The sequence below is a fragment of the Centropristis striata genome, chromosome 17, assembly GCF_030273125.1.
Source record: "Centropristis striata isolate RG_2023a ecotype Rhode Island chromosome 17, C.striata_1.0, whole genome shotgun sequence".
NCBI classification, from domain to species: Eukaryota; Metazoa; Chordata; class Actinopteri; order Perciformes; family Serranidae; genus Centropristis; species Centropristis striata.
The window spans coordinates 5,691,549-5,708,664 of NC_081533.1; the positions used below are offsets into that span (position 1 = coordinate 5,691,549).

The following is a 17,116-nucleotide window of genomic DNA, read 5'->3' on the forward strand; positions in this document are numbered from 1 at the left end:
ACCTTAACCCCTTCACCCCCGGAGCCCCTCCCTCATCCCCAATCCCTCCTTTTGGTATTAATATTTCTTTTGTACTTGCCTAATCTATGGATGTATTGGAAAAAATGATGTGTGCTCTGGCAGCTGATATAATTATGCATCCAAGGAAAATCCAATAAAAATAATTGTGAAAGAAAGGGGCGCTGCCAGTTCTAAACCTGTGCGTGCTCCCGATGCAAGTTTGACCACGGTAAATAAATGATTAGCTTTATTCTTAGGTTTCTTTTTTTCGACAAAGTTGTCAGTCGAAACATGTAAGGTAAAAAACATCTCCTACTTTCCTTTGTCGAAAAAAATTAACCTAAGAATAATATTCAGAGTAGACAAAATGAACTTGCTAGAAGAATTATTAGCCTTATCGCTAATTCTGCCTATTTTCTTTGAGTCTGCTCAGTATTAAAATGTCTCAAGAAATCAGACTGCATCATTAATCCAGAGTTTTATTCATGTTAGTTGTGGGTTTTTTTTTACCTTACCAATAAAAAGCTTTAAACTTGTAGCTGTGTGTTGGTTTGGACCCTGAATTGCTGCTTGTGGCGATATATTTTATATTTTCTCTCTCTTCCCTCCTTTCCTCCCTGTTCCTTCACCTTTCCTTGTCCCTTTGCTCACCCTCCAGTAATGCCACTGATTCGCTGTTGAAACAGCTCGAGGTATAAATCAGAGGGTACAAAGTGTGAAAAGCTTTTTCTTCATGCTCTGCACAGCCAGAGGCTTTCAACCTACCGACTACAAAATAGATTTCTTGTTACTTTGAATCTCAAAATGACCCAAAAAGACACAAAAGGACCCAAAAAAAATAGACAAAATGACCAAAAAAAAATCAAAATTATTGAAAAAAAGACAAAATCATTTTAAAAAAAAGACACAAAATTATTTTTAAAAAACCACAAAATTACCCCCCCAAAAAAGACACAGGGACAAGATGTATAGGAAAGGTAACCTTAAATGACTTATGTTGTGATCTGGTGCAATCTAAAAAATAAAATGAACTTGATCGTCAACCATTATATATGTATATTATATATTATATATAATATAATGGTAGGGGGTAACTTGTACGTAATACAAACAGTATATTACATTGTCAGCTAATTCTATGAAAGATAGCTGAGAAAATATAAAATAAATTCGAATTAAAAAAAAATGCTAAATAAGCATCATTAATGTTCAGTTTTAGTGAATGACTGATTAATAAATAATAATAAAAAATAATTAATAGCCAACATAATTTCTAAATAGCACCAAGCAACGTTTTCTGCATTAATATTGTGCAAAAAAAGTTGTCATGAAAGCACATATCAGACAGCATATACACAGATACAGATATGACTTTGATATCGACCGATAATATCTGTCAACCGGTAAATCTGTCGGGCTCTACTTAAGAAAAGAGAGAAGATGTTTCAGTTCCAAAACATTCTGAGGTTTTGATATCTCTGTTATAGTTTAGACCCCAAAAGGAGAAGAAATAAATGATTGAAACTTATATATATAACTTATTATATATATGTCAATGATTTCTCATGCTCAGCTTCTGGTTTCTTTTTACCAATTTCTCCTATTCCTTTTGAAGTGTTGCTCAGAGAGGTTTTTTTTTTGTAATTTTGTGTCTTTTTTTGGTCATTTTATGTCTTTGTGAAATAATTTAGTCTATTTTGGTAGTTCTGTGTCATTTTTTTGGTCATTTTGTGTCTTTTTTTGTCTTTTTTAAGTAATTTAGTGTTTTATTAGTTATGTGTCTTTTTGGTCATTTTGTGTCTTTTTTGGTCATTTTGTTCCAAAACATTCTGAGGCTTTGATATCTCTCTGTTATAGTTTAGACCCCAAAAGGAGAAGAAATAAATGATTGAAACTTTCATTTTTCAATGCAGTGCTTTGATATATGTCAATGATTTCTCATGCTCAGCTTCTGGTTTCTTTTTTCCACACACTTTTACCAATTTCTCTTATTCTTATTGAAGTGCTGCTCGGAGTTTTTGCTCTTTCTGTCTGGTTGAACACATTTTTGTTCTCAATGTACAAAACATGATTTATTTATTTTTTGGTAAACCCTTCATCCAAAATAACATTTATTTGTAAGGAGTTTCTACAACCTAAAAGCATGAATAGCATTTTAAAAATACAGAGTCCTCTCAGCCGTGTGACTGGAAACAATCAAGCATCTGATCAGACGATTGATTACAAAGTCAAACTGTTAAAGAAGTCTCTAGTACATGGGTCTCAAACTCACGGCCCGCGGGCCAATTGCGGCCCTTGTGACAATATTTTGTGGCCCCCACCTTGATATGAAACTTTAATGTGAGTTTTATATGAATGGCACTTTACTGTGTTGTGTGTGGAAGGTCCCTTTAATTACTTTTTTTGGTAATTTTGTGTCTTGTTTTGGTAATTTTGTGTGTTTTTTGGCCATTTTGTTTCTTTTTTAAGTCATTTTGTGTCTTTCTTGTGTCATTTTGTGTCTTTTTTTAAAGTGATTTAGTGTTTATTCTGTCATTTTGGCTTTTTTTTTGTAATTTTGTTTCTTTTTTTGGTAATATTGTGTCTTTTTTAAGTAATTTCGTTTTTTCTGTCATTTTGTGTCTTTTTTTGGTCATTTTGTGTTTTTTTTGGTCATTTTGATACTGCCTCCAGCGGCCCCCAGGTAATTAGAGTTTGAGACCCCTGCTCTAGTAGGTTAATGCCTCTCCAGCAGGGGGCAGTGAAAATCCAGTCTGTATATCCATCAACCAGGTTCCCAGTGGAGGGAAATTCTCTACTTTGAGTCTGCCAGTCCAGGTCACAGGTCAGCCTCCATTCACCTTCACCTGAGATGTATTGATTGACTGTAATCGCCTCAAATGTAAAAGTTCCAGCCATCAAGACATCTTACATCATAGCTCTCAAACTTGTGGCCCGCGGGCCAATTGTGGCCCTCGTGACGATATTTGAACCTTGATATGAAAGTTTAATGTGACTTTTATATGAATGACACTTTACCGTGTTGTGTGTGGAAGGTCCCTTTAAGGTCCCATTTTTAGTAATTTTGTGTCTTTTTTGGGTCATTTTGTGTCTTTTTTTTTTCATTTTGTGTCTTTTTTTTGGGTCATTTTGTGTCTTTTATGGGTCATTTCGTGTCTTTTTAAAATAATTTTGGGTCTTTTTTTTTATTCTGTGTATTTTTGGTCATTTTGTGTCTTTTTTTTAGTAATTTTGAGGAATTTTTCAGGTAATTTGAGTTTGAGACCCCTGTCTTACATCATGAAACTCTGGACTGTTGAAATTCACCAGATACAGTTGTAATTTTTCGGAGTGTGTGTGTGTGTGTGTGTGTGTGCGTGTGTGTGTGTGTGGGCCAGTCTCAACACTGATGAGCAGTGGCAGCTCCCAGTCAGCCCCTCCAGAAATGCCACTTTGCAGACGTGTCATCCTCCCTGTCTGATCCTCGCTTCTACAGGCTGTCTGCAAGTCACATTACATCACCGTCTGTCTGTCTGTCTCTGCCTCTTCTTCCTCTTCTTCCTCTCCTTCTGTCTCTTTCCTTTCTCTACCCCCTCCGTCTCCTAATGTCCTTTTAACCTCCACATCTCACATTCTGTCTCTCTTTGTTTTGAAGTATTTGGGTTGAAAGAGATTGTTCTGCTGTCCTTTTTCCTCTCCCGTCTCCTCCCTCGCTGTCTCACTCACTTGTCTTGTTCTTCTAACTTCTCTCCGTCTCACCAGAAAGTAATCAGAGTACTTCAACAATCAGACAAGACTTTTATCGCACATGCACACTCATCATACTTTTTTTCTACAATTTTACCATGGATGTTCCTGGCAAGACTCATTTCTGACATTTTAACAGTATTTAAACTTAGTAATAAAACAGTCAGAATTGACTACAATGTAATCTGCAAGGCTAAAAATTGCCCCCAAAAATATTGCATATATGATAAGAAATATTTGAATTTTATTAATCACATTTTTCAAAAACAAAATTTCATATTCTAAATGAAATTTGTGGCACTTTTTTTTACCCAACAGCTGACTAAAAAAGTTAACTACCTTTTATTTATTACATATTAACTTACTTATTTATATTTATTTACTATTTATCCACTTATTGTAAGTCGCTTTGGAGCGTCCTTCATTATTAAAAAGGCAAATTAATTGAAAAAACACAATCCCCTTTGCATTAGTAGGTAACAGATGTTTGATTTTTGTGAAGCAAACTTTGACTCAAATATGTCAATATGTTATTTAAAAGTGTACATCAATTAAATGATATTAATAAAAATAATTTGTCTAACCAACTAATAATGAAATAAGACTAGCGAGGATGCAGTCGACGGTGCTTCAGAGAGATAAATTAAACCAACACGGACAAAAAATAAAAATAAATAGAAATTTGCAAGAGTAAAAATTGGAACAATAAATGATATATTAAAAAAATAATAATAAATAAAATCAGTATCATAAACAAAATAAATATAAATGATATATATAATAAAAAATAATATAATAAATTAGTTAGACATAAACCAATGATTTGATAAATATTTTATGGTTTATTTTATGTATTTTATTTTTTCATGGTATTAGTGTTTTATACGAGTGTTAAATGTTTGCATCCTGATGCTGAATTGCTGTTGCAGTATTGACTGATTGTTATTAAAACTTAAGAACTAAGGCTATAACATAACTTCACAATAAAAGTCAGAATAAAAAGATATCTCTTTAATGTCCTTTTTAGAATACAGAGAGACTTTACAGTAAAGCAGCTTAAAAACGGAAGAAAACACAAACTAGTACTTAATTAAGACATTAATTAATTAATACACTGAGATTGATTAATTAAGACACTGTATTTTCATATAATATAGAATAATATAATGTTTTCTCAATGTGTTTATTAATTGTGTCTCTCAGGAAAGGGCTGAGTGAGGAAAAGGTGACTTCAGAGGATCGAGAACACGCCAAACGCATCGTCTACTCTGTTGTGTACGGCGCCGGTGAGTACACACACACACACACACACACACACACACACATTCTTGTACTTCTATCTTTGTGGGGACCCTCATTGTAGCAGTGAATTCCCTTGCAAGGTTATAATAGTTTTTGATTTTTCATTAGTTTTAGTTTTAATTTTGTTGTGAATTTTTGTTTTCAAATTCAGTTAGTTTTAATGAGTTTTTAGAGTGAGTTTGCTAGTTTTAGTTTAGTATTTATTTTTTGAAATGCTATAGTTTTAGTTTAGTTTTTAGAAGTTTTATTTTTTTGTAATGCTGTATTTGTTGGGTGGGAGATTAAAAGAGGTCACAGTTAATTTTGCCTTTATTTCCTTTGTCTTATCCATCTTATATATGTGTGAAAAAGCCCGCATCAAATTCAGATCTCTAATGCTGCCTACAAAGTTGTCTCCGGTACTGCTCCTACCTACCTGAACGCCCTGACTCAGACATATGCTACCTCACCACCGTTGCGCTCTTCCAATGAACGGCGCCTGGCTCTGCCCCCCGTTGGTCCAAGGCAATCCAGACTCTTTGCACTTCTTGTTCCCCGCTGGTGGAACCACTACCAGTTCCTACCAGGTCAGCTTGAAGTGCCTCACCCAAAAACAAAGGCCTTATCGCGATCTTTTATCTATAGAGCAATTACTCTGTGGAATAATCTGCCTCACTACCTCTGTTGCACTGAAAGTAAACAGGTATTTAAAAAGAAAGTGAAATTTTATTTTATACAAGCTGTACATTTTTAAATGTTGTTGGGTTTATTGTGATTGACCTTACCTGTAAATGTTTGATAAATTGAGAATATGTTTTTTCTGTATATTCTGTGCTGTTCCTGTGGACCCCAGGAAGACTAGCTGGTTACTAAGGTACCAGCTAATGGCGATCCTTAATAAATAAACAAATAAACAAATAAACAAATAAACCAGAGCAGGGGCGTCCCTCTCTACCTTTAAAACCTCCTGAAGACCCATCTCTTCAGAGAGCATCTTCTCTCCTAGCACCACACGATAATTCTACTCCTCAAAGAATTGTCACTAGCACTTATTGATGCACTAATAGCTCTTATTGCAGAATACCTTGATTGTTTGCTTTTACTCTTCCTGTAAGTCGCTTTGGATAAAAGCGTCTGCTAAATGACTAAATGTAAATGTAAATGAAAAAAGTTTACAAAGAAGAAAACAAAGGACATTTTCACTATAATTTAAGTTAGTTTTGTAACCACACAATACAGTTTCAGTTAATTATCATCATCATGTAACCTTTAACCCTTGAAACAAAGTCTGAAATCTTAAAAAAAGCCTTTAAAGAAGAGGGGACCGGCCGAAATGTCCTCACTTTTGCAAAAATGTCCTCACACTGTTGTTCAAAAAACGTGGTCCTGTCCTCACTATGTCGGGAGTACAAGAACACACACACACACTCAGGCGGACTCTCACTCTCTCAGAGCAGCTGGTGGTCATAATTGAATCCTGATAATGAAGATCAGATATGCATCGATCAACTGGACAATTGACCCGTATTGTTTCAAAAAGACAAAACAATGTGTTGGTTTCAGAGCTACAAGTGGCTCATTGAGTGAAGAAGGTAAACTTATTACCAGAGGAATCCAGAGCACAAACAGAGAGAGATGGCCGTATCACAAGGATGTGATTATTTAAGGCAGGATTTAGGATATCTTTCCACAAAGATGATTTGTGCTGCGAGAGCCCTTCTTTCATGCTGCGGTTCACATTCCTGGTGGTATTTTTTGTGTGTGTTTTGTGTTTGTTTTTGTGTTTTTATGTGTTTTTTTGTATTTTTTGTGTGGATTTTGTTTTTTTATACATGTTTTTTGTATTTTTTGTGTGTGTTTTGTGTTTGTTTTATTGTTTGTGTGGATTTTGTTTTTTTATACGTGTTTTTTGTATTTTTTGTGTGTGTTTTGTGTTTTTTTCGTGTTTTTTTGTGTTTTTATGTGTATTTTTTGTATTTTTTTTTTTATTCAGACAGGCAGGGAGCGGGGTAGACGGTGCAGGGGCAGCAGGAGATGAAAATAGAAAAAGAGAGAGGAAGCTGAATGATATTAATAAAAATAATTTGTCTAACCAACTAATAATTATTTTGCCGACTAGCGAGGATATAACACCTTTTAAAACATGCAGTTGATGGTGCTTCACAGAGATAAATTGAACCAACACGGACAAAAAAAACAACCCAAAATAACCAAAAATAAATAGAAATTTGCAACAGTAAAAATTGGAAAAATAAATTATAAAAAAATAAATAATAATAAAAATCACAAAATCAGTATAATAAAACAAAATAAATACTTAAAAATATAAAATAAAATAAAAATATAATAAATTAGTTATACACAAACCAATGATTTGATAAATATTTTATGGTTTATTTTATGTATTTTATTTTCATGGTATTAGTGTTTTAGTGTATTAGTGTTTTATTTATGTGCCCTATTTTTTTTACAAATTTTACAATACAAGTGTTACAATACAATTATATATATATATATCTATATATATATATATATATATATATATATAATTATATATTGAAATTATATATTTAAAAAATAATAATAAATATAATCAGTATAATAAACAAAATAAATATTTAAAAAATATATAATAAAAAATAATATAATTAATTAGTTACACATAAACCAATGATTTGATAAATATTTTATGGTTTATTTTATGTATTTTATTTTTTCATGGTATTAGTGTTTTGTACAAGTGTTAAATGTTTGCATCCCGATGCTGCATTGCTGTTTCAGTATTAAGTGATTGTTATTAAAACTTAAAAACTAAGGCTATCACATAACTCCATAATAAAAGTCAGATTTAAAAGATATCTCTTTAATATTGTTTTTAGACGGTGCAGGGGCAGCAGGAGATGAAAATAGAAGCAGAGAGAGGAAGATGAATGTATAATACACCCATGTGGCCCATAAAGACACTTGTCTGTGTCACTTGTGACCCATTTCTGCAGCACACACACATGTGCATGCTGTCATGGACACACACACTAATGCATACATGTGACAGGAAGTGTTTGTGTTGGTGTGTGTTTATATGGACACAATGTGCACGTGTGTTCATCTACCTTGATAGAAAACAACGTGAGTGTGTTTACATGTGCATTGGGGCTGTCAGCTGTGATGAAGACGTGTGGTTTTACAGGCATCCTGCACTCTTCATCAGGTTTTATTACTAGTGGCCAATTTAACCCTCCGGAGTCCGACTTCTTCATGACGTCACGGCGTAGAAACGAAGCAGCATCGAGCTCTGCTTCTCTCTAAAGTTCTGTCTTGTTTGTGTGTTGTTGTGATTGTTTGTTTTTGTGTTTTTATGTGTTTTTTTTGTATTGTTTGTGTGGATTTTGTTATTTTATGCATGTTGTTTTATGACTGTATCTTATTTTTCTCTATCCTCTATATCATGGGTCTCAAACTCGCTGGCCAATTGCAGCCCTCGTGACGATATTTTGTGGCCCCCACCTTGATATGAAAGTTTAATGTGAGTTTTATATGAATGGCACTTTACCCTGTTGTGTGTTGAAGGTCCCTTTAATTACTTTTTTTTGGATATTTTGTTTCTTTCCTTGGTATTTTTGTGTCTTTTTTTGGTAATTCTGTGTCTTTTTTTAAATAATTTTGTATATTTTTTTGTAATTTTGTGTCTTTTTTTGGTCATTTTGTGTCTTTCTTGGGTCATTTTTTGTTTTTAAAATAATTTTGTGTCTTTTTTAATGTTTTTGTGTCTTTTTTGGTAATTCTGTGTTTTTTTTAGGTAATTTTGTGTCTTTTTAAGTAATTTTGTGTCTTTTTTTCGTCATTTTGTGTCTTTTTTGGGTCATTTTGTTTCTTTTTTAAGTAATTTAGTTTTTCCTGTCATTTTGTGTCTTTTTTAAATCATTTTGTGTCTTTTTTGGTAATTCTGTGTATTTTTGGTCATTTTGTGTCTTTTTTTTGTAATTTTGTGTCTTTTTTTGGTCATTTTGATACTTCCTCCAGTGGCCCCCAGGTCATTTGAGTTTGAGACCCCTGCTCTATATAAAGATCCATTCTGCTCCGGAGGATTTGTTAGTTTCATGCGTTTGCCTCTTGCGGTGACCCAGACACGGTATATTATCACAACAGTACATTTAATGTTCTCCCTGGAGTCAGCTTCATGGCAAAACAAGAAAATATGTTTGATTTGATTAATTAACCAATCAGCATTGAACCTAAAGCGCATGGTTTGCATGATGGGAACTGGGCCAGCATGCAAACGCTCAACAAAATCTGATGTTCCCAAGCTGATGATCTGTTTCGTGGGTTGTTTTTTTTTTTTTTTTTTTTTTTGCTTTAGCGGTAGAAAAGCAAACATAAGAGCAGAAACACTGATGCATGAGTCAGTTAGGAAACTCGATGAACCTCGACAGCCATCGAGGCAAATGTGTAAAAAGCTATTCATTTGAGACGTGCAGGGGGTAAGGGACGCATGCAGGGGACAATTCATGAAGCGAAAGGTCAGTGCTAAAAATGCACAGAAAATATGGAGTGCATAAGGAGATGTAAAGGAGAGCGACAGAGTGAGACGGAAGAGGAGAGGAAATGTAGGCTAAAGGCGAAGAAGAAGAAGAAGAAGAAGAACGGGGGAGGTGTGGGAGAGTAATGTAGGGGAAAGGGGAAGAGAGGAGCGGGTGGGGCTGAGAGAGGAAAAAAAAAAGGAGAACATGAGGAGAGGAAGGAGCTCCTGACCAGCGCAGACACACAGCTCTTCATGGAAGGATGCGTTGCCATGGAGACCAAATGCTAAAAGGAAGCTTTCTCAGCAAGACAATAATCAGGCCAGGGAGGAGGGGAGGAGGGGAGGAGCACACACATAATGTATACAAATGGGTCAACATATAAGAAGGCCAAGCCATGAGGATGAGGATGATGATGAAGATGAAGATGGAGGGAAAAGTTAAAGGGAAAGAGTAGGATGGAGGAGGTGCAGTGGGGAAATAAGGAGGAGGAAATAGAAATGATAGTTCTTTAGATAGATAGATAGATAGATAGATCACAAATGATCAAAAAAAGGCACAAAATTACCAAAAAAGATTACATAAAATTAAGCAGAAAATGACCGAAAATGACCACAAAAAGAAACAAAATGACCAAAAAAAAGACACAAAATGACCCAAAAAAAGGAAACAAAATGACCAAAGAAGACACAAAATGACCACAAAATTATCTAAAAAAGACACAAAATTACCAAAAAAAGACACAAAATGACAAAAAAGACATTAAATGGCCAAAAAGACTAAAACTCACTCACATGAACACTTTCGTGGAGACTCTGTCGTGGAGACAGAGCTGACTTCCAAAATGATTTGGCGACCCCCAGAAATCATCTCACGACCCCAAGGTTGAGAATAGCTGCATTAGTGGATGGTGAGTGTATATTCAGTTTTAAGACACATTTTTACGATACACTTTAGATTTTGCATGTTATTTGGCCTGCACAATTAATTGAATTTTTATTGAAATCACAGTGTGCATCTGTGCAAAAAACATTTTTAAAAATAGTATTCTACAGACCTTATTTGGCATAGTTCTTCACCAAAAATCACACCATGAACTATTCATTTAATTTAATTTTCAATAAAAATGCCAATTTCACAATTACATTATCAGTCAAAAATAGTCACAATTCTATATTTTCTAACAAATCTTCTCATCTAATCTAAAATGATCTACAGCAAACTAAGGATTAGATGTCAGCCTCCCATCAAGTCCAATCAGCTGTATTTGGTTGATATGAGGAGTAAAGCTTTCTTTGACTTATTAATATTGATCCTTAAATGCATTTGATTAGATAACAACAGGCACGCTCATAGATATTTTATTAATACTGGGTTTCTCCATTGATTTTCCACAGTACATTTATGATGCAGCAGAAACTGCTGCTGTCCCCCCTGCTAACCCTCCTACCAGCTCCTGGCTATCTGGCAAAACATTACTCATCACCAACCACACATCAACACACATCAACACACAGCCCTCAGCTGCAAACCACAAACACTCTCCGTAACCGTGGCAGCCATTAGCTCACTCTCTACACTCTTTATCGATCCGTTCCTCACCTTAAAGGCCGCTTCTTTACTCCAGCTACAGGCTGTACACCTTTAACACTTCCTGGGAAGTCACGTACACACACACACACACACACACACACACACTGAGCCTCTGTGTTCTTAGCTTTATCTTCACTTTACACACACACACACACACACCTCTTGTAGTCTTGCCCTGATCCGAGCCCGACCTCCTTTTATCTTGTCCTCTTCAATCTTTCACCCTTCGTTTGGCTCTAGTCTTTATTCTTCTTCATTTCTTTTACCCTTTGGTCCAGTGTGTCCTCTGTTTGCTCACCCTCTTTCAACTTTCTTCTCCCCTCTGGCCTTTCACATCTCTTTCTGCACTCTTCAATCAGTCGTGATAAAGGAACTTTTGCTCCATTTTAAGCTGGGGTAGGCAGTTTTCTGGAAGAAACAAAAAAAGTTTAAAACTGCATTGATATATTAACCCTCTGAGACCAGAGTTCCCAGATTATTATTATTATTCGTTTATTTAAAAGGGGACAGTGCAATTTCATAAAACACATGATTACACATGGTTAAAAAAGCCAGAGTTAGCCAGAACTCGATGCCTCAAACGGGCAGCCCACAAACCAATGGGTGACGTCACAGTGACTATGTCCATTATTTATACAGTCTATGATAAAAATAGGTTCCATGGGTACCCACCCCCTTTATAGACATGCCTACTTTATGCCATGCAGGTTTTATCATGCAGGAAAGTTTTATATTGGCACATATATTACATATTTGAATATTTCTGCATACTTGGGTCCCTAAGCAGACTTGGAATTCCATAAATTCGGTATTGTGGTGGCGGAAATGGTAAATTCTGTCTTAAACTGTCACAGTTATGTTCTGCCTCCCAGTAATGCTCCACACTGCTTGTCGGCCACTCCCCCCTCATCAGCCCAACTCCCTTCACCCGTTCACTCAGCTGCCTCTGATCACTAATAAGCCACTATTACAACTTCTGCCTCACAAACACTCATTGCCATATTGTTTGTTGCTACTTGATGCCAGACTTTCCAGCGCTTATCTCGGACCGATTTCCTGTTGCCGACCCTGCCTGCCATCTACTCGTCTCGCTTGACTCCCAGTAAACTCTCCAGCCTTGGAGACATTCAGCCTGCTGTTCAGCTGCTCTGTCAGAGACTTTAATGAGAGACTTCAACCTGTTCTCTGAGTATTTCACTTGCATCGGCCTGCGTTTCCATTAAATGTCATTACCAACTTGTTCCTGGAATCCTGCAAATCGGTTCTTACACAACCCGTTACATAAACAAAACCATTCAGAGTGAGAGATTCAAAAGTTTTATTTGCAGTGTTTTCAGTTGAAAAGGACAGATTACAGTGCTCAAACACAATGAGTTTGCTAAAGTATCTGATAAAGAAGTAGAAGATTTATGCATTTATATTTAAGTGTGAGTGTTCTACGTGACCAGACAGGAAGTTTATCAGAGCGAGAAGGGAACTGCACCTTGTTTAAGAGCGAGACGTGTGTGAGGCGTCATGAACAGAACTAGTAAAAGCTCAGTTCTTTGGTTAGGTGTTCGGCTGCAGCTGTGTGTGATAATACAAAGATACACTGAATACAAAGTTGACCATTACAGGTATCACTGGGAAGCTAAGGCTCTTGTGGTTTCATTTGTGATGTTCGTTCCCGTAGTAACATTTAATTGCAGTTTAAGCTTTTCTTGAAACTTGTCCTCTCTGTATAAAATGAGCTGCTGTGACCTCTGGGATAATCAGCCTCATGAAACTTTACAACCACAAACTAGAGACCTGGAGAATCATATTTGGCTTTGACTGAACATTTGCTCTCACTTTGCGACAAAAATATTGGGAAATATATCGTATATTGATATTCAGCCTAAATATATGGGAATATGACTTTTGGTCCATATGTGGCCCTCCACAAATGGATGGGAAAGGAAACACTAACTAGCTTGATGAACACTTTAAGTTTATTTCAGAAACTCTCTATATTTAACCTTTCTATTGCACATTTTATTTCCCACTTTTCTATGCAGCTAAAGTATGATGCTGCTGTCAGAAAGACTGACATGTGATGTGTAGAGTATATTGACAATAAGTGGCATCCAATCAGCGAACAGTGCAGTTCCTCCAGAGATCTCAAAAAGTTGTCAAAAGTTATTGAAACCAAATCCCAGCATGTGTTTTTCTACAGTGTTGCTCAAGGTCCTGGTGTCTTCATGTGGGTATTTTTGACCATTTATAACAATTCTAACATTGTAAAAAAATTTAAAAAAAAAGTCTTTGTTACAATTGTCACCAACCAATAAATTGCTGCAACAACATACAGTATGAGACATAAGTGAGCATTGGAAATTGGCCTTCATATACTTCAATCATCATGTTTTAAGCCATTAACTCTTTACAGACTGTACAGAGTATGACATGCTTCCTTTGATCCTCATAGCAGACCATGAAAAACTCCTCAGAAAACCCCTTTAACAGTGGGAATAAAAGAAGAAACCTCAGAGAGAGCAACAGAGTAGGAATCCTCCTCCCAGACCAAAGACTTGCAATAGATGTTTGTTCATAACATAGTAAAAATAGAGTAGATATATCTTGAAATGAAAGAAAAATGGCTGCCCTCTGTTTACTACAGGCCAAACGCTGTATTGCATTATGTTGGTTGCACCTCTTTTAACCACTGCTTAAATAACTTAACATCGAGTTTGGCTCTTGAAAAACTGACCTATATTGTTGGAAAGAGGGCTTCTGAATTTGTAAGATATTTCTGGAACTGTTGAGGAATGGAGACATGGAGGAGGAGGTGGGACAATAAGATAATGAAAAATATCTAATTTGTTGTTGGGAATATAACCTACAGTAAGAATACTCACCACAGTTTAAGTTTTTCATTTTTTAAATGTTATTTATTTGTTTTTGTTATTTATTTTTTGTTATCTACATTTATTTAATTATTCATTTGTTTTTGTCCTTTTCAGTATTATTGATATTTTAATTATTCTTTTCATAGTTGCCATATGTTTGTGAAGTTTTGGTTGTTGGATGTTGTTATATTAACACAAAAACCAATGAATATATGTTTTAAAAAACCCAGAGTAGATAGAGTGTGAGACAGAAGAACAAGATGAACAAGGACAACAATAATAGCACTGGTAGTTGTGGTGCTGGTAAATAGAAATATAAAGTTTCCCAGCTTTCAGATAACATATACCACTTCTAGGTGCCATTTATTTTTGGCCTTTTATTTATCCCAAAAGACCCTTTTCTCCCTCTTAGAGGGTTAAAGCAACCGTTTGACATTTTGGGCTAATTGCTTTCCTGTCAAGAGTTAGATGGGAAAACTGATGACACTCATCTCTGTGCAAAAAATTATAATAAAAGAAACAAAATTTCCTGTCTACCAACGCCTCTTAAGCTCACAATTAACGAGTTATGTCTAATTTGTTTATTCTGTGTAAAAATGACAAATTGCAGTGTTATGTGGGTCAGGTACAAAGACTTCCTGGAGTCAGTCTTTTGGCATATTCTAGTAACACTTAGAGTAGTGTTCAATATAATAGCAGTCCAATGTTACTAACCAGATTAATCCAGGTTTTTAGTATATTTTTATTGCTACATGGTAAACAAGGTACCAGTAGATGCAGTAGATTCTCAGAAAACCAACAAGACCCAGCATTGGTGATATGCAGCTCTTAAGGCTGTGACATTGGGCAATTAGTTGAAAGGGGTGTGTTCAAAAAAATAACAGTGTCTGCCGTTGACTTTACAAACTCAAAACTGTTTTGTACAAACTTTATTGTTTCTAGGATTTATCAGTCCCGTGAATCACTAAACTAATATTTAGTTGTATGACCACAGTTTTTTATAAATGCTTCACATCTGTGTGGCATGGAGTCAACCAACTTGTGGCAAGGTATGAAAAAACAGTGAGCAAAACAATGACAAATTATGGCTAAAAATCATATTTAATCATACTTTTTATGTTATACATGCATGGCCACAATGTCTCCATTGTAACTCTGTCTGATGTTAGCCTGCATAGATAGATACGAGTTAGTAATGTCTTTCTCTGTGCAGGTCGGGAGCGTCTGTCAGGGATCCTCGGGGTGAGCGCCGAGCAGGCCAGCCGGTTCCAGGACAGGTTCCTGCAGACCTACAGAGAAGTCCAGACCTTCATCCAGAGGACCGTCCAACAGTGCCACAAACAAGGTCTGTCTTTATTGAAAAGTCCCACCGTGTGTCCCATAGGAAGCATCACAACAAGGTTATATTGGGTCTTCATGCTCCTATAGGGGAAAAGATATTGGAGACAATGTGTCGCATACTGCATGAGTTTGCTGTTTCCCAGAATTCAATAGCAAAATCTTTATTTATAGGATTATAGATTAGGGTCGTAGTCACAGATAGAATGAGGGAAATAAGGGGTTAATGTTAAGGATTGGAAACAGAAGTCAGCAAAATATACCAACAAATATCACAAAAATGTGTGTGTTTATGTCTGGTTAAGGGCAGGAACTGTTGACTTACGCTATTTAGTTTGAATTTCCTCGGCGTACACACATACACCCACACTCTCTATGTGTGTGTGTGTGTGTGTGTGTGTTTGGCTGAGGAAGAAGAAGATGTGCTTACATTGGCAGGAATGAGACAAACTGCCGTGGGTCAATACTTGAGGGGTGGACGGGGCTGATGGTTCAGACGGGACAGTCTATTTATATTCGGACTGAACTGCCAACACAGCACACCTGAGACTTAAACACGCTCACAGAAAATAGTGTAAAGTCTGCACTTTAACCCTCATTGCACACAGTACATGAGCCCAGTGTGGACAGGCAGAGGGATGAGGTCAGTCAACACGTCCTCCAACCCCGAACATGAGGCTAAGACCCATAGACTGTATGAAACAGGTAAGACCTCAGCCTCTGGCCTCTGGGACCCAATACTCCCTCCAATTTACTAACATCTTGTTCAGCTGTGTACTTACTGCATCTCAAATCCAACCATGTTCAAACCCAGGGAAATATGTAATTTAATTCAAGGATACTGCTTTTATTTTGGCAGTCTTTCAATAACATGGTATTAAATTAGTTTCAAGCAAACCGAATCGATAAAGTAGAGAGTGGCTGACAGTCCAAGGACCTTAGAACCTGGTCTCACAGGAATCTGTGAAATAGCCAAGGATTCGCTTAACTCAAAATCCGTGGAATAGCCACGGAATCACTCAAATTTCCGTGAAACTGACACAGATTTGGCTACAATGCAAGTTAATGACAGTCACATCCCGTGGCTATTCCATGGATATTTGTTCCTATTGGTTTGTTCCAAGTCACGTGACTTTCAAAGTCCTGGCGGTCAGAACAAAAAATATAGCGGACAGTTCTCTCAACTTTAGTGAAAAAATCAATATTTTGACTTAGTTTCTGCATAAAACTGGATTTTGATCACATTTCTAGCGAGAAATATATGTTTTATTTCCTAAATATTCACTCAGTGAATGTACATAATCACTCTGTATGTTGGAATAGCCACGGGATATGACTGTCATTAACTTGCATTGTAACGAAATCCGTGTCAGTTTCACGGAAATTTGAGTGATTCCGTGGCTATTCCACAGATTTTGAGTTAAGCGAATCCGTGGCTATTTCACGGATTCCTGTGAGACCATGTTGGGACCTTAAGTAGTGGAGCGGCTAAGTGATATAATCGTTCAGTTTATGATACAAGCGTGAAAATTGGCATGAACACTCTCCATGGGTCACTTGACAAGAATATTGTCCAAGACATTTGAAATTTTAAGATGGCGGCCATTTTTCAAGATGGCCGACACCTAAGTGGAGCAGTTAAGTGATATAATGTTTTATTTGGTGATACAAGCATATAAATTGACATGAGCAGTCTCTGTAGGTCACTTGACAATAAACCACCCACAGTTACTTGAAATTCCAAGATGGCGGTCATTTTTCAAGATGGCCGACACCTTAGTGGAGCAGTTAAGT

General features: G+C 36.1%; 1 protein-coding gene across 1 annotated transcript in view; it reads left to right on the forward strand.

Moving 5' to 3' along the window:
* Window positions 1-17,116, forward strand: part of poln (polymerase (DNA directed) nu) — a 109,332-nt gene that overhangs the window by 80,448 nt on the left and 11,768 nt on the right. The window contains exons 21-22 of the mRNA XM_059355223.1: window positions 4,930-5,012; window positions 15,198-15,329. Of these exons, the coding sequence (XP_059211206.1) occupies window positions 4,930-5,012; window positions 15,198-15,329 (215 nt within the window). The remainder of the gene's footprint in view (window positions 1-4,929; window positions 5,013-15,197; window positions 15,330-17,116) is intronic.